General features: G+C 43.7%; 1 protein-coding gene across 3 annotated transcripts in view; it reads right to left on the bottom strand.

Moving 5' to 3' along the window:
* The window catches only part of FGF13 (fibroblast growth factor 13), a 309,179-nt gene that overhangs the window by 226,461 nt on the left and 58,854 nt on the right, over positions 1 to 23,864 (bottom strand). The window contains exon 1 of one of the 3 annotated variants that reach the window (XM_071569285.1): positions 17,901 to 18,350. The exons of 1 other annotated variant lie outside the window; for it this stretch is intronic. In XM_071569285.1, coding sequence (XP_071425386.1) covers positions 17,901 to 17,949 — 49 coding nt within the window. In that variant the 5' untranslated portion in view covers positions 17,950 to 18,350. Of the gene's footprint in view, positions 1 to 17,900; positions 18,351 to 23,864 lie in introns of those variants that run through there. One more of the 3 variants, XM_071569291.1, reaches the window with a different exon arrangement.

The raw sequence follows: 23,864 nt of genomic DNA, 5'->3' as shown, positions 1-23,864 counted from the left end.
TACCCAACATACCCACAGCAGAACCTCAATACAACATTTCATGCACAACAGTGACAGATTTGTAAACTGCCCTGAACATCACACTCAAACCCCAATTTTATTCTCACCCACATCTGCCATACCCTAAAGCTGGGTCACTACTGCCTCGAATGTGGCTGGGCAAAATTTACAAATATTGACGCAGAAAAAGGAAAAAAAAATTGAGGGATGGGTCCTGCCTGTAATGCCCCAGGATCCTCAGTGCTATCAGGATTTTATGGTGTCAAACCATAATTTAAAGACTGAATTTTATGCCAGCTCACTGGCCCTAACATCCAAAGTCCAGCACCAGCCAGCAGGATTTGTGTTTCGAAGTGATGTATTTTCAAAGGAAACAAGGTTTTCTGGTTCAGAAGAACCTTCTAATAATGAACTGCATGGCTCATAGCTATTTCCATTTAGTGTTTTTTATATAGCACAAAAAAAATTCTTGATAAATTATGGTTTTAAATAACTTAGGGTAGAGGAAAAAATAATCACAACCAATTCACCTATTTGCAAGGAAATGCCTTCCAGTAAGCAGCTACTTCATAAAGGAGAGAATACAGAGAAAAGGTCTGTTCTACCCACTGAAATTCAAGTTTCACCACAGAGACAAATAGCAGACAGAATGAGCTGAGCTCAGTACATCACTGATTATCTCCTTGAGAGAATAATGCAGCTTTCATATCAAAAGAACACAGTTACAGGTCTCGGCAAGAAATTGCTCAGAAATACAATTAGAAGATAATGTAATTGAAGAAATACATCTCATGGAAAGAATAACATAAACCTCAAATTAACCAGTGCCTGAACTGACTTTGTTGTTGATCTCCTCTGTGCAAAAAACCCAGCCCAGAACTGTAGGGACACTCAAGCCATCAATCATGAGGGAGCCAATGTTTAAACCCAACGGGAGCTTATGGACAGAAAGACAAAGCTGCTTGTGTATTTTTAATTCAGCAAGTTCACAAGAGCTTATGGACAGAAAGAATAAGCTGCTTGCATATTTTTAATTCAACGAGTTCAAGTCAAGATGTTCTTTTGATATTCAAACTATTCTCACTGGTATTCAAGTTATCCATCATTTGTAATATCAGCCCAGCCAACAGAGCAGTGAACTGCAACTGAGGTGGCAGGAAGCAGTAACAGATTGAAGAAAGCCTGTATGGACCCTTAGAGAAGGTTATCTGTCCTTTCACTGCATAGATGTGTATGCAGAAGGAGTCCAGGCTCTTTAGGCTGCGTGCCTGGAGGTACATCCCATGAAAATGCCTTCAGGCACCAAACCTGCGTACATGCATAATTTATTTTTTGCATGAGTGAGTAGTTTCAACACCTCTGGTGTTTGCCAAAGAATCCAAGCATTAAAAATTAAAGCAAACCGACTACTCTCATCCCACTGCAAAACAGCACAAACACGTGTCATCACTCATCTCTGTAGTTATGGGCACCAAATAACACTCCACTGGTTCTAAAAGCAGGACCAGCAGTCCAAAGAGAAAAATATCACAGGGACTACAACTGAAACCACAGTAAAAAACTGGCATTTAAATGCCCCCCAATCTTGCATGAAAAACTACCTCTTGCATTAATCACTAGGTTTCATGTCCCCTCAAACTGACAATTTTCTGCATGTCCAAACCAGAATATTGTTGCCCACTAAAAGCCACATGCCACCGGTGCATTAGCATTGCAGAGAAAGCTTTGCTCTGAAACATTTACCTCTCTGTGATGAAAGTCTTTGAGGCTTTTAAAATCACCAACAGATTAATAAAATTGACCAAGGATGAAAAAGGACTAAAATAGCTCTTTTTTTCTAAAGCCAGTGGCAAAAATCAAACCAATTAAAATCATGATCTGAGTCAGTTTTAGTCAATTGTTAGCACCTCAGGCAAAATGCTGCTAGACCAGAGTTGCAGTTGGTTTTGAATTTATTTGTCAGTATGATGAGGAGAGAGGCTGGAGGAGATGGAGGAAGGTATTAATAGTAACAGAAGCAAAGACAAGAGACCTTGGTCTCCACCATGGGCACAGGATTTGAATCAGCTTACCATGACTATCTGACAGGAAGCCTTGCTCAGAACAAGAATAGAACCAGGAGGATGAGAAGAAGCTTAAAGGGAAGCCAAAAAATAAAGGTTCATAGACACTTAGTCAATAAATAATATTTTTACATAGCAGTTTAAACCAAATGTTCTCAGAAAAAAATGTTTTCAATGAGCATGTGACAAAAGCATCTTTCGCAGACCACTGTGGATGTTTCATGGATGGCAAGTCCTCTCACCTACCTAAGCAGAACAGGAAGGCTGGGATCATTAACTCCGAACCAAACAAAAATATTCCATCAGACTGGTAACTGCCACATCAAGTCTACCAAGGACACCTTAAGTATCTATATGTCATCTACATTACAGAATCACCTCAGCTGGCTTTGTCCAGGACAATAAGATGTATTCAATCTGACAACACCAATATTCACAAGGGGCTGGAGGAAGCAATGCAATAATTACATCAATACCAAGAAATTAATTTTGCCCAAGGCAATGTGATTATTGTACAAGGTACCTTGCAACAACAGCAGTATACCAGTCACATCAATACCGTGGATGCATCAGCCACAGGGCACTTACCTGACCAGGCTGGGCCACCAAGTAATACCAAGAGGAACAAAACCATACAGCACAATGCTGTTCTGACAGAACATGATCCCTAACAGAAGTAGTCTAAATTGAAAAAAAAAAACAAAACAAAACAAAAAACCCCAACAAATTATCAAGCAACAACAACAAAAACACCACCATAGAATAGAAGCTAAAAATAAGATTTGGCAACACTCCTTGTCATCAGCTCTTCCTCTGGGCCTGAAAGGGAAGAGCTTGAAGCAAGCAAAACCTGCCCTCACTTTGGATTCAGGCTCACAAACAACTCGTCAATTCCCAATAGTTCACATGCAGCTTGAGCAAAGATATCATTTTTCTGGGGAGGAAAAGCAAGGGCAATGAACTATCACAACTCTAAAAATACCAGGGAGTGACGAACTGGAAGGCTGGGTCCTTAACAGATGCTGATTTTCCTGCCACTTCTCACGCACATGTGCTTGGGCAGCACAAGCCCTTGCCTGGCAGAAGACATGCTGAGCCACGTGTCAAGACACCAATTTGACCATTTGGGGGATAAAGAAGTACACCTTTTCCTTGCAGGAAAGCCTAGCAAGGTGCTCGCTTCCTTTTTTTTGAACTCTCCGGTGCTTTAGGCTGATTTAAAGTAGGTCCTTGAGATTTATGCTCCTTATAGGAGCACAGAAAGGGTTTACATGTTTGCCATTCCCAGCCTGTGGATTGCATCCCACACAGACAGAGAAACTGAAAAGTTTTCAGAGATAGCCAAGGTGTAGGAAAAAATTGGTGAACCATATTAGCCTACTGAAAGACATGGCCTACTGAGTCTGCATTTTGAGATAGCCTCACACATACCCTTCCCTAACCTCTGTTCCAGATGAAGGGGAAAGGATCAAGACATGACCTGTTTCCCATAGGACATGCTGAAAAAAAGACTAACCTGTATACATGCAAGGATGGGTGTTGAACACCACAGCACTCAGAGAAAAGCCTGTTACTACAGAATATGGGAATTTAGCTACCACCAAATCACATCAAAGAAAGCTTATAAAGTTTTGGTCTCCTGCTTTAAGAGCTGCCCCACACCTTTCTCATGTGCCTGCCTGTCCATATCCATTAGCTTACATCAAAGCCTTATTACACAGACACACACAACATGCGGAGTTTTAATTGATTTATTCAAGACAGTGAGCAAGGAATAAATTACATCTTGGAAAATAAAGCTGGGCAGACTAGGGCAGCCCGCTTCATTGCTATGAGATTTTAAAGTTCAAAAACAAAGGCAGATCTGGTTTCATCCCACAGTTCAATTGTGAGCTTCAAACTGGCTGGTGCTCTGAGACATCGTGTTAGCTGGGCCTAATTATCAGCCAACCCACTGATTTTTCATATCAGTGCAGCCAGGGTATTAAGCCTACAAATACAGTCATGCTCCATAGAAAGATCTTGTTTATATGGCAATAAACTTAAACTAATCACAGCAGTATTAGCTTGAATTTATAAAGCATCAGCCCTTCCCTCTACATGGTAAAACAGAGACTTTCGATAGCATATTGCAAATCTGAATACTGAATAGAAAACACACACAAAACTAACATGTCCATACTTTGTAGTGGTAATAGACAGATGGGGTGAAAAACTGATGCCACCACCTTTTGAGGACTATTCACACCATATTTACTAGTGAGCAAGACCTTTGAGTCAATAATCCTTATGATTGAGAGTAAAACATAAACAAGGAAGAGATAAAAATGAGGATAATGTGGGAGACTGAATTATAGAGCATAATTCTAAAAGCCCAAGTTTGAAGCATAAACTATTATATTCAGCAGAACTTAGAAGTGGCGGCTGCCTCTAAGGCCATCCAGCACAGTACAGAGTAAACCTTCATACCACACTGTTTCAGTTGCAGCACCTCCCAGGTGATCTTTGGGGAGGCAAACTAAACACAGGATTCTGCTCCCTTTTGCTCACCAACAGAGTTTTCTGCTATTGCAAGATCATATTTCAGAAACCAAATCTTACCTACTTCTTTGGTCCCTATTTAACCTGCTGGAACTATCAGAGCAATTCTTCCTACACACGCAAATCCCATACTGCAGAATCAAGCATCAATACAAAAGCTACAGTTTATTCTAGCAATCTTCAGACGTATTTTAAAACCAAACAGTGATTCAACAAAAAAGCTCCACTTTTTCTAAAGAAAAAAAACTAAAAAGAGACCAAACATTTAAAATATTAATCACAACAGTGGTCAGCACTATGAAATGCAAAGCATATCATGCTACCACTGAGGATATTATTCAGCATGGCTGATACTGAGCAGCAAAAAATCATGTTTCAGTCTAACCTGACAAGACAGTACTGGTTCAGGTTCTGTTCTTTGTAAGGTGTCACCCAAATAAACACAGATGAGGTATCAAAGTCTCTTACCAGCAGTTACTCAACACATGTCCCATGCACAGTGATAGTTTAAAATATCTAAAGCAATAATAAAAACAGCAGAGATCTAACTGAGCAGACCAAAGTGCTTTGAGAAGACATAAGAGAACTGGGTGTTTCATACTGAGCTTAAGAATTTGCTGATGAATTAACAGCAACCATATTCACAACTTTATGAAAGAAGAGTGATGCATTATCTTTTTTTAGTGACACAGGTACTGCCTTGACAAATAGCTCATTCATAGACATTTGAATGAGAGGGATGAAAGTGTGCCATGTTTTCTTGATTTCTTTTATAAGTCTTTTGTCACTCACTCAGACTTCCTCATACACACTCAATTGCTCCTTCTGAAATACATTTAACTTAAGAATTTGTGATAGGGGGAACCTGACATGACAGGAATATATGTCATTCACTGATAGGGGGCCCAAACCAGGGTGCTAACAGCTTTTTGGTAAATGAAAAGTAGAGATGCTTGGCACCTTGCAGGACAGATTGTCAAGTCTTTTTACAGTGTTTTAGGCTGTCAAACCTGTGTGCTTTCACTACAGCCTGATACTACTGCTAAGAGTTACAAAGTCAGGGCTGTTGGGGATTCTTTGCTTTCAATACTAATATAGAAGTTAGCCCCATTGGTGCCATTAGAAAACACAGGTGTTTAAATTTTATTTTAAGTTGCCTTATCAGTAAAAGAAAGATTATGCCTTTAAATCCCAAATAATTCTATCTGATAATTATTCAGGTAAGTCTGGCAGAAGCAAACACTTTAAATCCAACGCAAATTTGCATGTACTTCCACTTTGCCTTCAAGACATCAGTAAATGTATTTATCCTCTCTGTGATAACATTCTCCAGCTTCAGAAAAAAAATCAAGTAGTCATTCCAGACTTCACTTTTGGGGGTCACAAGGCTCCGTAACACTGGTGCTATATGTGGCCTTTCACAGGGCTCGTTATTAAAGGACAGCACTTGTCTCAACCTGGTGCAAGTCCAGGATAGATTTTTTCTATGGTAAATGAAAACAAGGAAACTTAAGAATAAGCAGAGCACAATTTGAACACTTCATTTAAACAAATAGTTTCATTTTGGGGTATTCAAACATATATATATATATTTTAATAAGCATCATAAAGATAGTTGCTGTTTAGTAAATGGAAAAGGTGAAAAAATGACAAGATAAATGAATCTTTTTTAGATCCTTAGACTCTGACTGATTAGATCATTGCACACCACATAGAGCTGGGACTCCCCTCTTCTATTTCCAATATAGATATTTAACTATTTATTTATTTATTTTTCATTTGTAAGCTGAGTTCTGCCTCTCTCGATTAGAAATTCAGCCTCTACTGACACTTTACAATTTGTGTGGTTTTCAGACATTCTGAGCAACACCCAACTGATAGAAAACATCCTTAGGCATTGAACTCAGTCAACCTGGTCTACAAAGGTATTTCTCTTTATATGCTCTGTATTTGCAACAGCTTCAGCAGCTCAAAAGCTATCGATTTTGCCAGCCTCTGCCAACAATGATGACAAACACGTATCTTTGGTCCTCTTCTGAAAAGCCCTGGAGTTGCAGCAAATCCCTAAGCTCCTTTTCCTCCTTGTGCCTCACTAGCTCCATCTCTGTATCACTGCAAACTTCATCACTCCCTCAGACCCCGGCTCCACTTCCCACTGATCGCTTCCTGCCTCAGATACTCCCATTGCTTCTTCTCTACTCTTCACAAATCCACACTCCACAGTGAGAAAATACATAGCCAGACTATTATTACCCTCCTGGAAACAGTGATAAATTACACCCATAATATCTCTTCTTCCATTACATTTTTCAGCTTTCTTGTGCTCTCCAGAGCCTTTTCAAAGCTAATTTTCTATCGTTCAAAGTTTCACGGAATTTGCTTTCTCCTGTCACTCCATCACACTTTCTCCCCCTTCCATTCTCATCCTGGCATCTCTTACTCATTCAGCAAATCACAAAGCAATTGAAACTTCATCCTTCACTATCAAAGGTGCAGTGAAATAAAACCAGACATTTCCAGTCCAAGAGGCACATATACAAACCCTCTCTGCCTTGCCACAGAGCTTCCCGCCATCCTCCACACCACTGACTTGAAATTATGTTTTGGGGGGCTTTTTCTACTGTTATATCTTTCAAATTCTATACCTAACACTGTTCAGAAGCACCTGACTAATTTTTCTGATCATACTTAAAAGTCTTGCAAAAACATCCCAGTTTTGACAGGAGGCCTTTTCAGACCAAGGGTGGAACAAGGACACAGATGGAAGACCTGACAGGGATTTTTTCCTTAAAGTAGTTCCAGTGTGCCTATTTTTCCTGAGTAACCTCAAAGAGGTTTTCTGTATGCCCCAGTGGGGAAACAAATTCAAATGTTCAAACTCTGAAAACTGCCATGATAATAATCGACAATTTTCACAGCTTTGCACAATCCTGCTCTCCTCTAGATTCCTTCATTGCTACTACTTCAACTAAGCATCCTTAACAAGAATGTCTATTGCTCTTAAGTAAACTACTAGGAAAAAGTACAAATTTACTTTCCTCCCATCTTCCATGCTGTTCTCTCCTTGTATATGCATTACTATCTACAAAGCTTTCACTCCTTTCCATTGCCTACCCACTATATGAAAAGACAAGTATTTATACCAGTTTGTTACTCCCAGCATCCCAGAAATCATGTGATAGAAATTCCTCCCAAAGACAAATCATATGAGCAGAACTAGAAAACTCATTTTTGCATTGATATTTTGAAAATAAAAAGCCCCAAACAATATAAAACCCAACCACAAAACAAACATCTAAACCCTTCTTTCTGCTAAAGAAACCAAATATATTGCTTCCCACTGGCCAAATAACACAGGTCTATATACTCAACAAGGCACGTACCAACCAAACTCCAACATCAAAACAGACATATCCTTTTATCAGCTTCCTTGGCCAGGAAATAACCTGACACTGGAGTGGATCTGAAAGAGGACAGACTTCATCCCAGAAGTCTTTCCTCAGCTCCTGTGACTGTCTGGAGTCCAACTGCTGACTTCCTGCTGCCACAGCCTTTCCATTAGGTGAACAAGAACAGACTTGCTATTTGATCCCTTTTGACTTATTTCACTTTTATCATCTTTTATTGACTTCCACCAAGATAAATAAAAAAATAATATCTTTTCCTCAGAAAGCAAACATGGGACAGAGGGGGAAGAAGAGAAGAGCAGCTAATGAAAGTCATTCCAGTTCTTCTCGCCCAATCACTTGAAAACAGTTAGCTATTTTTGGCAGGCTATGAACATTCAGTCACTGGTATGCAAGATGAGAAGCAAAAGTAAAGCAGAGCACATGACAAACCCTCACTGATTGTACATCAGTATGGCTGCAGAGACCTTTCTACTCTTTACAGTCAGAAGAAATACTACTTCAACACCTGCGGTGTGGGGTAGGAAGGAGCATCAGCACTACATGAAGGTCTCGATTACAAATCATGATTCCTCCAGGAAACGCAGAGGGCTGTGATTCCCACCAATACCACATTTCCCAAAAATACCACTACATCTTTATTTCACTAGAAAAGACTTTCACAGTTCAAGTATTCCAGCTCTGCACCCCACAAGAAGTGACAACAGCTTGCAGTGGCAATTGGGTCCATCATACCTTCTTACTCTCTTGCAGCACTCGGAGAAACAAAATGTAAGTGACAACTCTTCAGAGCACTGTGTAAAATTACAATTAAAAAATTTATTCGAGGCAGCACTGTAGCACAACTTGGGCAAACTGAGATATAAGAGCAACATAAGAAATTCGTATATCTACTGAACATAAAAGATACTGCATAGAACTCCACAGCAAATGCAAAATCCATAGGAAAAATGTTTCTATGTAAACAATTTGACAGCATGTTGAAAATGTGTGGAAGTAAATCCAGCCTAAGCTACTTGAACATTGTGACCAGTGCCAGTGAACTACTTAGAGATGCAATGGGGAAAAAAAAGGTACCTACCATCTTCTTGATAACTCCTGAAAAAGTGGCTGAAAACACAAAATCAGAAGAAATCTCTCTCCCCATCTGTGTATCTGCAGGGCAGGTAAAATTGTGCAAAGCTGGGTGTGAACAGATAATGTGCTATGGATTGCTTGGTGCTCCTTCTACACCACTCCCTTCTCATGTTGGCTCTCTTCCCTGCCAGTTTTCCTTTCTGTTTATTTCATAGTTTCTTTACATTGTACCTGTCTTATTTTATGCAAGAAAAAAAGAAATGTCCTGCAATTTTTTCCTTCATTTAATAAAAATCAAAAATTTCTAAAATTTGAGGAGGAAGTCATCTACCCCAGAAGAAAATCTCTGAGGAGTCCTGATTTTCCTTCCCTGGAGATACTCAGAAGCCATCTGGACACAGTACTGAGTAATGTGCTCAGGGGACTCTGCTTGAGCAGGGGATTTGGACTACATAGGTTCCAGTGCTCCCTTCCATTCTGTGATTCCACACACAAACAGAAAAGTCAAACAAAATCAGATGAGTGATAATTACCACTAGATTTGAATAAACAGGCTATAGGGGGCAGGAGAAAGTGGTTCAGAACACTTAAGCTTCTACAATTAAACTAAATGAATAAAACCTGTGTGAACCTGCTGGAATTGCAGAGCTGACAGCCAACACCCCTTCCTCTGTCTGAGGAGCTGCAGCACCTTGTGAAAGTCCTGATGTGCAGGAACAGTTACCTGCTTCCAGGAGAAAAGGGAATTTTGTAATTCCCTTCCCTTGACCCATTCCAATGAGAAGGGCAATTAGCCCATTACCTTTGTTACCACACGCTGAGGCCGAGCCACAAGCCCCGGCTGTCACCGTATCTGTGTGCACACTGAATTGTGTGTTGGCGCCCAGGTAACATCATCAGGAGCCTTTGTGAGGTGGCAGCAAGGGCTGCCCCAAGCGTTCCAGCAGGTTCCAAATGGTTCCACGAAGGTTCCACAAAGGCCTTGCTGAACCTGGTGGCGACAGTGATGGTGCCTCTGGGAAAGCATGCTGGAGACAAGGAAAAATACTGGGGCCTGTGGTCTTCCCACAGGGGGAATAGGTGTTAGACACCAGACCAGAGCCAGGTAAATATGCCTTGGGGAACCAGAGCCCATGGAGAGCCTGTGCTGGAGCAGGTTTATTCCAAAGGACTGCAGCTCAAGGGAAGTGCCCACAATGGGGCCAGGGGAAGAGTGTGATGAGGAAGAAGAGGCAGAGGAGTGCTCCCACAGACCAAACACAACCCCATTCCCCATCCCCACCACACCGCTGGGGCAGAGGTGCAGAAGTTTGAAATAGAGGGCTGAATATGACCTGGGAAAAGCAGAAAGAATGGGAAAGGTGTTCAAGTCTTTGTCTTTATTTCTCATCATCCAACTCTATTTTAAACACCAGTTTTTCCCAAGCTGAGGTTGTTTTGCCCATGATGGTAATTAGTAAGTGATCTCCCCATCTTTATCATCTCAGTCCATGAGCTATTCTGTCTCATTTTCTATCCCTGTCCTGATGAATGTGAGTAAGGGAGTGCTGAGTAATCAAGGTCAATCCATCACATCAGTATTTTCTCTCATGGCAAAGCTTGTTTTAAGGGGATGGAGGAGGCAGAAGATTAGAAGAAAAATCAGGTGGGTGCTGTCACTATTGCTGATGAAATCCCACCTCTTGAGGTGCCAGTCTTGGTTGTTAAAGCTTACACAAACAGGAAAAGAGAAATCCACCAGAGCAGTAGAGCACTGCTACTGGAACCCTGTGCTGGCATCCAAGAGTGATGAACAGAGCTGTCACTTTACAAAAGCCACAAATGCCTCTGGATCACTCAGGTCAGATAAGGATTGCATGATGCATATCTCTGACCTGATCCCACTAACACAGAAGAAATTCATCCTAAATTGGGTGGTAAGTAAAAGTGCAGGTATCAAAAAAATCAAGCACTCCTTAAACAATTTATTCTTAAAGCAACAAATAGAGCCTTACATTAATTATGTCAACCTCAGATGAAAAGCATCTAGAGATTACCCGGGCCACAGAACAGAGTGATGTCTATGAATACATCTTCATTTCACCTACAATCACAATCACAGTGTCAAAGCTAATGAACCACCACCAGCTCAGATTTAGTCAATCTTGAACAGTGTACGTGTAACGCAGCCCTGACCAATGGAAATTCGATTGCTATTTCAGGAATATCTCTTTTTCCTACTTCATTTCTGTCCCTCTGCTCCCTCCCACCTCAGAGTGATGCTCTAATTATTCAAACAACGTAAGCAGCATTCAATCCATGCCAGCCCTTTCTTCCTTTAGCACTGACCTTGCCTTATACATCACTCTCACAAAACTAATTAAGTGGAGAACAGCCCCACTTTACACTCGCTTCATGAAAAGAACTGAATTGTTACCTGCCTGAGGGTGCAATTCAAATTATTTTCACCTTCATTTCTCTCAGCAAAACAATACAAATATTGAGGAAGAAACCAGACCATACAATTCAAGGAAATCCTTTACGCAAGAAAACACACAAAAATAAAAGGATTATTGTAAATAACATACTCCTTTAGTGGTTTCATTTTGGTTTTTAACATGTCTTTTTACACAATCTCATCCAGGACAGGTTTTGAGTAAAATAGGAAACTTTTTAGGCCAAAAGACAAAGTTGAGGAAAGAAAAACACTGTTGGGGGTACAGAGACCCTAGAGCCAGGCTCAACTAGGAGAGACCCAAGTGGCTAAGAAAGTTTCAATCCCACAAAACAGATCTGAAACCACTGAATCTGTGAAAGCATCCAGTAATCAACAGGGAAGTTCCTCTGAATATACAGAAACACAAAAATCATTGTTTGAAAATGCTCATCTGTGGGTCATCTACAATGCCAAGCTTGTCCTCCCAGATTTACAAATGTTTTGTTTGGACACAGGACTAACCACACATTTAGATTCAGCAAGAATTTTATAAAAGAATGGATTCACTGCTTGCAGGAGGAGACTGAGGAACAGGATTTGCCATGTCTTTGCTCCTGAAGAAGTGGTTCATTTAACTTTGGAGCCATCTCCTTTCTTCAACATACTATAGCAATAACACAATGAAGAACAGAAGAAGAAAATTAACATTCATTTGACCCAAGGCTACACTGCAGCACAAAATTCCCAAAGCGTAGGGGTAAGACCAGTTCCTTGCAGGAAATCACAGTAAATGGCACAAATACATTTAATGAGAAGTCTCCAGCATATTGTGGGTGGCCACAGGCCAGAGATGGCAGAAGCCTGAGCCATGCAAAATCTTACGCATCTGCTGCGGATGCTGGTATTCACCCCTTTGCAGCCCCCTGCAATGCTCTGTGAGGCTATTCATCCTCCAGGCTTCATCTGCCTGGGAGTTTTTCCTTTGACGATGAGATTTGGCATCTGCCAAGAAGCAACTATTATTAAGTTTTCCTCTAGAAGCTAAAAAAAAGGATGACTGTATTTTACTATCTTTCGTGTAACATGAGTTCTTTGGCACGAGCAGCCATACAGGAACGAACACTATCACAAACCTGAGTTTGGAACTTGTCCCTGAAAATCCTGCCTTACTGTGGATTTCTTCATCTATCACCAAAATACATTACAGAGCATTGGCTCGAATGTGCTGGCATCTTGATCTCAAGGCCACTTTCATTTTTTAATTGCTGGTGTTTTACCAACATATATGAAGGGCCACTGTCTTGGGATTTAGAGGGAAGGTTATTTCTTTTATAAATTTATCTTTTATAAAAAGTTACTGTAGTTTGTGGTACCAAAACCAGTCACAGATAATGAGTCATAACAGGAGGTAGTTACTGTAAATATTCCAAGCATGGGCACATTAACAACCACCCACTAATCAGAGGCAATGGCACAGGCAGACACAGAAAACTCCCACTGGTGTCAATGGGAATTTTGAATGGTTCAGGACCTCAGCCAAACACTGAGTATCTATTGTAACCACAGCATTAATATCCAGGGTGGGATGGGTCATGCCTCAGATTTTGGCTGTCACTTTTCAGTGGGCGAAGGCGTCCATTCAAAGTGAATGTGCAATCTCAAATTTCAGACAGGAGACACAGAGGTTTCCAGTGTGAAGTGAACAAAACAAAAGCATCGAGTTTAATTACTCATTCTTTGGTGTCGCTAAATGTTTATAATACAAACACAAGTTCTGATGCATATATCAATAGCACCAATTGATCACAACAAGACCCAATCTACTGCCGGCAAACATCTGCCTGAACAGACACAGAATGCCTTTCCCAGGAAGAACTGACAAAAATTAAATGAAGAGCCATAGTGCAGTATTCAAGTTCATATCCTAAACTGCAGCTGTTGCTCAAGTTTGGTGGAGTCTTCTGTCTAACACACAAAAGAATTGGCACCCAAATTTGTGACAAAAAGACAAGGAAATGCCCTGCCTCCCATCTGAGCTGCCTAAGCAGCAGATGAGGTTGTTAGCACTGTGCTCCCTTCCCCCTTCTCATATGGGTCTGCACTTGCTGCTAATTTTGATTCAGTGGACTCAGACCAAGACATGGTCAGCTTACATGCTGCTCTTCTTCAGTCCCTGAAGTAAGTTACTTTCTCATGATTCAGTACTATAGGAATATAACTGTTGAGCTCAGCTTCTTTATTTTTGTCAGCTTTTCTCCAGACCTTTCAATCATAAGCTGCATTATACTATATTCCCATAATGCCAGGAGACACAGTAATAGATACCTCAAAATTCTGACTACTGTTTTTCCTGCCAACTGATTTCTCTAAGTGCTTTGTTTTCTGCTGTCACTGAATTAGAATAGTACCTGCACTTCCAAAGTCTTCACTGTTACTGTCACTATTTCAACACACTCCTCTCAGATTAGAAGCTTTCAACTTCAAAAATACTCCTATTTAGCTTTCTGGAGAAGAAAATATACTCTGCATTTTCTCGCTGCTTATGGTTATCAGATTTTTAGGGAAAGCTCTCAGAGTTTCTTGTGGTGCCAACATGGAGACAGGAAAAGATACACCCCACACCCACACCCCCCCATGCCTTTATGGGGAAGCCAGCAGTACATGATCCCATGGGTAAAAAGAAAAACGAATGCAGATTAATCCATTCCTCAGACTGAGTTTCAGACTCTCTGCTCTGTCTCTTGACTTTCCTCGGAGGAGCCACACAAATTGCACAGCAGCCTCTGGAAAGAGTCTGGCTGTAACACCAGACAGCACGAGCTCTTTAAGGCCCTGATCCAAAGTCTCAGCTCTCTTTCTAATGGCCTGTATTCTCCTACTGCCCCACACTTCTCCCCCAAACAAAATGTTAGCAAATATTTCATTCAAATAGGTTGCTTTGATACAGCCCCAAGGATCACTGGGGACAACACTCCACATACTATTATCCAAGTGCAAAGCAAAAACTTTTTGAGGCCGAATTGGGGAATGTCCCCTGTCCTACCACACACAGCTCTCTACACACCAACTACTTGGCAGGAAAAGAACCTGGAGGGTAGGAACTATTCTGCTGCTGGGGGAATTTCCTAAGCACATTAACTCCAGTTGAAGAAATGCTGTTACCAACCATCAGACAAGCACTGCAGGATGCTGAACTGTTGTTACCCAGATTCTCAAATGCCTGCTTAACCCCAGAGCAAATGCAAAGTGAGGATACAGAAATCTGCCCCATGCTTGAAACCACCAAAAGAGAGGGGACAAGGCTCCTCTCTTGAACAAGCTGTTTGCTGCCACAGACACCACTGTGCAGCAGCAGCAGTGCTGCCAGTCTACCTATTTAAAATAGCCTAGAGACTACCTGGGTTTATGGCATCCTACACCTCTCTTAACACTCACACAGGTAAAAAAAGTAGGGAAAAAATATCAATGCCATAATCTTATAGGCAGATATTTACAGTTAATGCAGCATCTTGCTGAAAGCAAAGGTGCACATCCCTGACTTCATTATGTTAATACAGGAGCTTTATTTAGATTGGGATAGTTAATTCTCAAACATCCAAAGCCAGCTTTAAAAGCAGACAGATTTTGAGCAAAGCAGTCATCACTGGCTTTTCTAGGCAGGACTTGTAAGTGGGACCAACAGACTCTGAAGCAAGGAGTTACTTTCCTCTTTGGCTTCAGAAAAGATGTGGAAAAAACACAGCTATTTAATTAAAAATAGATTTTGGTACTTCTATTACACCTGTGCAACTCCACTGACATCACCTCAGGCTTTACAAGAGAAAGCAATTTAACTGAAAATACCCAGCGCAAGACAGTAAGTACGTGGTTCTGGATTATGCTGATTCCTATCAAAATCCATGGCCTTTCAAGGTTCTGTATAAGTCAGGTTTTTCTACAAAGGTCTACCACAAAAGCCAATTGCACAATGTGCCATTTAACAACTTATACAGAGCAACTCTTTACATTTGGGCTGAATATGGCCCTCCCCAAGTTCTGTAAAGGACTACAGCAAGGTCCCATCTCATAAATGACCTGTAATGCCTAAGAAAGCTTCAGAAGTAAGAAATGCTGACTCTGCTTTCACTGACAAAGTACTCCACATTTATTATGCAAATATAAGCCTGGGACACCTGCATTTACAGCAGGTATTCAAATTACATTATATATCTTACCAAATGTAGAGTACGTGAACATATCACCACAGCAAGCTACTCTTACATGAAACATGTTTATATTGCTCTTTGAAGGAGGGGCTAATTAAAAAAAACACAGAGGTTTCTCTCAGGACTGAAGTATATCCAGTGCCACTGTATGGCTGCAGAAAAATACAGGAAATGCTATCTTATCCTTTGCAGATCATTACTGTTTCATTGTATAAAACAAACAAAAAAACCTCGCCCATCACAGCCTGTTTTTACTACGTTAAATACAAATCAAATGTTCTCATTAAGAACCATAACACTCGAAAACACCAAAAGAAAATTCAGGCAGTTCAGAGGAAAAAACATTTCCTATTTTCATCTACAACACAAGAGGCTAAAGAAGGCCATGCAGCCTATACATTAACTGATAAATACTACCTCCTTATCACTGTACCTGGAGCCTTTAAAAAGCATATTTCATAGATGTTTACCATCACTCCCCTTCCTAGAGCAGTACCAAACCACCTCATACCTGTACTGGCTCCTCCTGCTCTATCTAAAACTGCCTCTTTACTTGGTGATGACGGAGAAAGTTTTTATACGAGCTCAGAGAGCGTATCAGCGTCTCCTGGAAGCAGATATCAGCATCAGCTGCTTTACTTGGGAATCTCAGAATATACACCTTCTGGTACACTGTCACAACAGAAATCAAATCCTCGCAGCCTAAGTCATTACTGACTCATTAACAGTAGATACAAATACCTTTATCCCAATGTTCTGAAATACATATATGTGGCAAAACTTGTATACAGGCAATTTCAAACCAGAAGTTAATTCATTAGAACTTGTAATCATAGCACAAACCAGAATATGAATGTTTGATCTAAAAAAAACAAGCCTTCAAGCAAGCATAGCACAAGTATAGCAAATTCTTTTTGTTTAAGATTACAACACAGTTCTAAATCAGGCAAAATAATTCCTCAGAAAGGCGAGAATCTTTTGTTCTGCATTGCTTAATTAATTATTTAAAGTGCAATGTAGTGAATAAGGCCACCACAAAAGAAAAAAAATAACTCAACTTCAAAGAAGAAAATATAAAGGCAAAAAATATTTATATAGAAAAATGTAAGGTTTTGCAGTGTATCTGAGCGGTGAACTTGTGTTGTAAAAAAATAAAATAAAAATCTGATGCAAATGCTAAGGTTTTGGTCAAAAGACATCATAGAACTGGAAAAACAGGTGAGGGGGAAAAAAAAACATTAAAACCCCACAAAATATGTCTCAAAAGTGTTAAACTTTCAAAAGCAGGAAACCAAAAAGTTTTTAAAAAAGAATAGAAAGAATGAATTGTTTTGATTTGGCCTCTTAGGCTACCAAAAAAAGTAAATGCCAGGGAAGCACCCATTACGTTTGATAAAACTAGTAAATAAAGAGCAGTTTTTCCTCTTTCGGGGAGGCCCGGCCCATACCGGGTACCCCGCCAGCCCCAGCCTGCCACCCAGATGGACGTTTGAGACGACACATGGATTTATGTATGAACACACGGGAACACCACTCTGGAGGGACACGGAGCGCTCCCGCACCAGCCCCTTCCCGCACGTTCCCACCAGCCCTGCGCCGGGGATGGGGGCCCGGCGGACGTGGGGCACCGCCACCTGTGTGTGCCCCCAGGCGGGCACTGCGCCCCCCGGCCATGCAGCGTGACAGGGACACCCTACGTGCACCGCAGTCCCCCCAGCCATGCACCCCGCCCCCGCATGCCCCCAGCGCCCCGCCGGTCCCGGGGGCGAACCGGGTCGGGGATGCCACCCCCGAGCGCCGCCCCAGCTGGGGGGTCGTCCCCCCGGCACCGGCGGTGCCCCGGCCCCGCGTCTCCATGGCGATGACTCCCCGCTCCGCCGCCCCGCTCTCCTCGGCCAGAGCCGGGGCCGATGCACCGCCGAGCACCCCCCGGCCCGCGGCAGGGGAGCCGCCCCCCGCCTCGGCGGGGAAGGGGGGGCACTTACTTTCGGCGGTGCCGCATTGAGCCTGGCCCCCACACCCCGCCGTGCCAGTGCAGCGCCCCGCACGCCGGGCACCGATCCCCTCCCCGCGCCCGGGCTCCCCCGGGCTGTCAGCGAAGCGCTGCCTCCCTCCCAGCCCGGTAAGGTCGGGCTGTCCGCGGTCGGGCCGGGGAACACGCCGGTTATCGGGGCGGCTGCGCCTGCCTTACCCTTGGAAGCATCTTTCTCTTCTTTGGGCTTGATCACCTTCCCGCTCATAGACCCCAGCTTGGGTGGGAAAATCCCCGGGAGCGTCGCGGATTCCGGCTGGACCCAAAGAAACCTCGGGCGGTGGGCAGCGTGCGTGCGTGTGGGGGATCCTCTACGCCAAAAAGGCAGAAATAACACCAACAGAAGGGGAGGGGAAAAAAAATCAGGAGCCGGCGAGCTGCCCGCTCCCCGGCGCGGTGCCTCGGAGCCCGGCGGCGCCGCCGCGGTGCCTGCGGGAGCGGAGCGGGGAGCGGGGGGCTCCGGCAGCCGCAGCACCGAGCCCCTGCGCCGCTCGCCGTGCCGGAGACAAAAGCGATTCTCCCTGTGTCTGCCTGGCCCCGGCCCCCTCCTTCCCCCGCCTCCCCGGCTCTGCCTCCCCTCCCCAGGGCCAGGGAAGCGCAGCCGGTCCTGGAAGTCTCACCGACTGGGGGGAGGAGGGTACTGTGAGTTGGGGAGGGTTGTTTGCTTGGCTGTGTTGGGGTTTGTTTTTTCTCTTTTCGCATCCTCCTCTAGTAACGGTGGGATGGAGCAGCAGAGCTGCAGCCGCGGATAGGAGGAGGAGGAGGATGCGAGTCCCCGGCACTGCAGAAGAGGCGGCAGGTTTATGCTCGCGGAAACAGTGCTGGAGCTGCCCCCTCCAGCCACCCCCAGCTCCGCGCACCCCTTCCCAATCAGCCAGCCCGGGTCCCCATCAAATGATACCGGGATGTGGGGGAGTTGGGGGGAGGGGGCAACACGTATCTCGCTGCCTTCCAGCTACGGGACGGTGCCCCATCACTGGGCGGGGGGCGGTGCAGCCCTGGACTGCCTCCACATCTGGGGAGCCACTCTCAACCCATCATCCCACAAGAGGAGGCTCCAGCCAAGGGGCTATGGCCCCCGGCATCGCCCGGTCCCTGCCCGGCAGCCTGTTGCTGCCGTCGCGGAAGTGATGAGAGCCGGACGGGGGACACTCTACGGGAACGTGGAGGGAAAAGGAGGGCACCAGATTCTCTTTAAGTGAGGACACGCAGAGCCTGCACCGTCCGCCTTCCATCCCTACTACTCTGCCCCGGGATGTGGGACGGCTCTCACCCCTCTCCCTGCCTCCTCTCCACCGGCCCCCGCAGGGGAAGGGAGTAGGAAGGGACCCCCAAGAGCAACAAAAGCTCCCCTCACCTGTACTACAAAACGGTGTGTCCCCCCTCCCCCCGCCCCGTCCTCCTTGGAGGGCGCAAAACATCCTACGACCCGGGCCACCGACGGGGAGGGAGAGAAGGAGAAACCCTGTGCAGCCGACGCTCCTGCAAGGCTAGCCCTACTCGTTAGCGCCCAAATAAAATGCTGGGAAGAGTGAGCCGTGAAGTGCCTGGGGGACTCCCTCGGTGCGACAGCCGGACTCCTCCAACCTCTTCTCCCCACTCCAGAATGGCTTGTTAGGAGCGGGGAACACAGTGAATTTCTCCAAGACTGACAGGGAACAAGACAGAGCTGGGCACCCCCATGGGAAGGCAATATGCTGACGGCACGGCCCTCCCCGTGGCCTCTGGGCACTCCTCCGCATATCTTGCCCCCACGGTAGAAGAGGTAACGCGCCCACAAGCTCAGCCCCTGCACCGGGGGTCTCCGGGAGGAGCGACAGCACCCAGGGCTGTGTAGTCGCTATTTTTAGCGGAGCCGAATTGCTGCCCCTTCACCCTCCGTTGCTCCAGCTCAGCGCCGGGGACAGCTGGAGACAGATCAGTTTACGATGGCCTGCGGGACCAGCCTCTCCCTGCTCCTGCCCCAAGCGAGGGCACTGAGCTGCCAGGAGGCAGGACATCCCCTGAATTAGTGGGTGATGAGCCCACAACGTGGAATAAAGTCTGATTCCCACTGCTCACACACAAGTGGCTGGAGATCAGGTGTGATTAGGAAAATGAGGTCTGTTTTAGCTAAGAATGAAGAGCCAGGATCACAGCTGCCACCTGGAAGACCTTAATGCTTGCACTTGGTAAATGACTTTCCTCTAAAAAATACACGAAGCACAAAACTGAACCCCAGGTCTTCAAGCAGAGCTCCACCAGACCTCCATGTATCTGTCTGTACTATGATCAACCTCTGCTCTGTTTCTGGAACCAAGGAATTGTCCTGACAGGGTCAGCTTTGTTTTGCACAGATTCAGGATGCACAGAAAAGTGATGGAGTCACCATCCCTGGAGGTTTTTAAAACCACATAGATGTGGCACTTGGGGATGTGGTTTAGCACTGAACGTGGCAATGCCAGGTAAACAGACTTGGTGACTTCAGAGGTCTTTTCCAACGTAAATGATTCTAGGATTCAGTAAGCCCTAAGATGATAGTAGACGTAGGGTGCTCTCAGTGTAAGTCTGTTTTACTTGAGCCTTTTCTCTGATTTTTCTTTAAACACTTCAGAGACTTGGCAAGAGGATCAAAAGCTTGATCTTTTTCTTGGCTGTTTCTCTCCAGTCAAACACAGACCACTGAATATAGAGAGCTGGAAGTGGAGTGGGGAAGGAGAGATTCTGTGGTTCAGCTGAGCCAGTGCTGTCAGAAGGAGGCAGTGGACCCCAGAAAGGAGGTGTAAGGTGTCCAATACAACTTACACCTTGATTTTCAAAGGCACTTGGACCCTCTTTGCTGACATCACTGACAATACACACCTCTGGTCTGAGGTCTTTCCAGCACTGGAGGCCACTGATAAATGCTATGCATAGTGCTGACAGTGAACTTGCTTTAGGTGAGCCATTCTCACCTTTGCCAGGAGACCATTTGACAGGAATAGTTATTACATTGACCAAATGAGGCCCATACATTCAAGGAGGCAGTAGCTCAGCAGTTTGCAGAAGAATTGTACCTACTGATGGGCAGAGAGAGCTTACCCTGCTGTTGTAAAATGAGTTGATTTTTGCCCTTACTAGTTTTCAGGGCTTTGAAGTGCCAGTTAAAACAGTAATAAAATATAGTGTTAGGTATTCAAAATATACGGGGATTTGCATGAAGGTTTATTGCAACCCAGGTACAGTTTGTACAGCCTTTTATCTTAAAGCTACCTTGATGGCTCAAATATTTTAGTGGAGATGGTATTTGTGGTCAGGGCACTGACTTATGTCTTCAACTTCCCTCATCAGTTTCTTGCTTTAAAATAAGCATCTCTGGATTTTGGGTAAATCACTGCAGGTCTGGCTTTGCAACAAAATTTAACTAACTCACAAATATTTAAACATGAATCTGAGTCTTAGCATCTTGGTACATCACTTCCCAACTATAGTAGGCAAAATTGTCACCTCATTGCTTTACAGCTGTAATACTGGAAGCTGAGAAGCACTCGGATGCTGTGGTGACAGAAGTGATACGCTCTACATAGCACAGCCAGGCTTACACAGAAACTTACCTACACATGGCCCTGGCATGGATCCTGTACCTCTCACCAACAGCATTCTCTGAGTTTCAGAATTAGAAGCAATTTCTGCATCTACAGATAAATCACATACCCAGAGGAAGAAGATTTAGTGATGTTTAATCAAAGAAATCTGATGTATCGTATGCAAATGTTGTTTAGGTGTTCCCTCTCCGCCTGTATGCCTTGGGAGGCTTTAAATTCAAGAGTGTCTTTTTTTTTTTTTGGGGGGGGGGAGCAAAATTTAAAGTCAAATATAGTAAATTGCTCTAATTACACACCTTTTGTGCACCTCCTGAGATTGTGATGGAGTCATCTAAACTGAGTGGCAACAAGCCAGGCAGCACGAATGGCTGGAGCATCATCTGTACCCTTTTATGGTTCCTGAGCTCTCCTTCCCAGAGGGACAAATGCAATTGCCCCAGGCTCAGCAAGGTCTCACAAGCTCCAAGAGTGAAGTGAAACATGAGGCTTTTGCAGTAGACACGGATACACAGTAGATCATATTTGGGCTCTCACAGCTCAGGGTGGCTCTCTAGAAACAGGCACAGCAGAGCTGACGTGCTGCACGGAGCTGTCCCTCTGCTGAGGGTGTTTATTCCCTTAGAAATATCTCCCAGAAGGTTCTGACTTGGCACAGGCTTGGCTAAGTCGACTATCACTTACAATATGAAACTGTAAACTGGAAGTGCTTTTATACAATGTAACTAGTGCTGCTTAATGTGCAGTAGCTATATGGTCTGTCTATAAAACACACACTCAAGTCATGAACATGCTTTTCCTACACTCATAAAATATCTATAGAGACATATATCCCCTGAAGAATTCTGGAACTCACACAGCTACAGTAGTGACATTGCTGTTCAATGTACTTTTTTTGGTTCTTTGGCTGATTCTCAAGTTGAAATTTTCTCTTTTCTGCAGACAAAGATTTGTAAAAGGTCCAGATTCTACTCTTTTATATAGCAGGAATCTTACACTATGCCATGAAAGCAGTCCAGCAAGTTTCAATTAGCATTGTCATGATGGTTCCTGATATGTTCCCAGTAAATCTGTAGTAAAACTCTCCCAATAATCAGGTGGAACTGGATTAAACCTTAAATTCAAGATTCCAGACATGGTAAAGTCTCACTAATACAAACACTTCTCATTTCAATTTATATTTCAATATTCATACTGGCATGTAGAGGCATCTATTCCATTTTGATAAAATAACTAAATGAAGTGGGCATGTGTCTAGTTTTGTTGCCACTGTTTTGAAATGATGCTGATAAAATCAGTCCAAAAGAAATCCATCGTACATCTCCTTATTGCTTGGCTTACCTCTGTTTCAATTGGAATGTCAGGGCAAGTTTATTTACTAACAGTTGTGTGTTATAAAAAAACCCACAGAGATTTACAGATGAGATAAGTATTAAACACAGGGCCAAAGCACAGCCTATCATCTAGCAAGCACATGCCTGTTCTAATGGATGTTTTATTTGGTCCCCATCTTAGTTTTACCATTCCTATTCCTACACAATCTTAAGCGCTACACAGATCTTTGTTTGGGCAGACAGCTTGCTATGCACAATTTTCCTCCTTTTGATTGCCAAAACCCAACTGCTATGCGCAAATAGAGTTCCAGCTAATGGATAGTGTGGAGATTGCAATTTAATTTCTCTCAGTAAATGAGTCTGATAACAGAGACACCCTAAGAAGACACTAGTGGGAAGAGATAATGATCATACATCGTGTGGCATGGTGACCCTGGCTGGGTGCCAGGTGCCCACCAAAGCTGTTCCTTCACTTCCCTCCTCACCAGGACAGGGAAGAGAAAATATATAACAAAAGGCTTGTGGTTGGGATAAGAACAGGGAGAGTTCACTCACCAATTACAACAGGCAAAACTGACTTAACTTGGAGAAAACATGTCTTAACCAATCAAATCAGAGTAGGATAATGAGAAGTAAAAAATAAATCTTAAAAGCTTACAAAAGAAGTTTTCTGTCTTAAAATCCCACCCAGATTACTTCTAATAGATGACTGCTTGTCAGCCTGCCTTTTTTTGAGGTTGCCCTCTCCTGAAGTTTGTGAATTGCAGCTGTCTGCATCTCCTTTGAATCAGCAGCATCACCCCAACACCAGAGTCTTTAGACACGCAATAACCATTTATCACCAGCACACTAAAACTGAGGAACACTGGAAACATGAAGGACACATTTTTACAAGTAGCAATGATGTAGCAATGTTGAAATGGGAGAATGCAATCAAGGTGCCCCCTTTCCCTTCACCTCATCCAGCCCTGCTCATGTTTGCGTGAATGTGCACACACACACAAAGCAGATGAAGCAAGGTCCTTGCAAAAATGACAGGTAGTTTGTCTCCTCTCCAGGGGAAACAGTGGGGAGCATAATCAACTTAAATAAAGTTATTACTTGATAGCTTTTGTTAGACACCTGCAGACAGAACTTTAGCAGGCGGAGTGAAAGAAAAGGAAGGAAGCATTTGGTAGCCTACCTGAAACCAGATGCCTTGATGTCAAAACAGATTTCTGCCCAGGGCC

This window comes from Pithys albifrons, chromosome 14 (assembly GCF_047495875.1).
Source record: "Pithys albifrons albifrons isolate INPA30051 chromosome 14, PitAlb_v1, whole genome shotgun sequence".
In the NCBI taxonomy this organism is placed as follows: Eukaryota; Metazoa; Chordata; class Aves; order Passeriformes; family Thamnophilidae; genus Pithys; species Pithys albifrons.
This window is presented reverse-complemented; position numbering and strand designations above follow the sequence as displayed.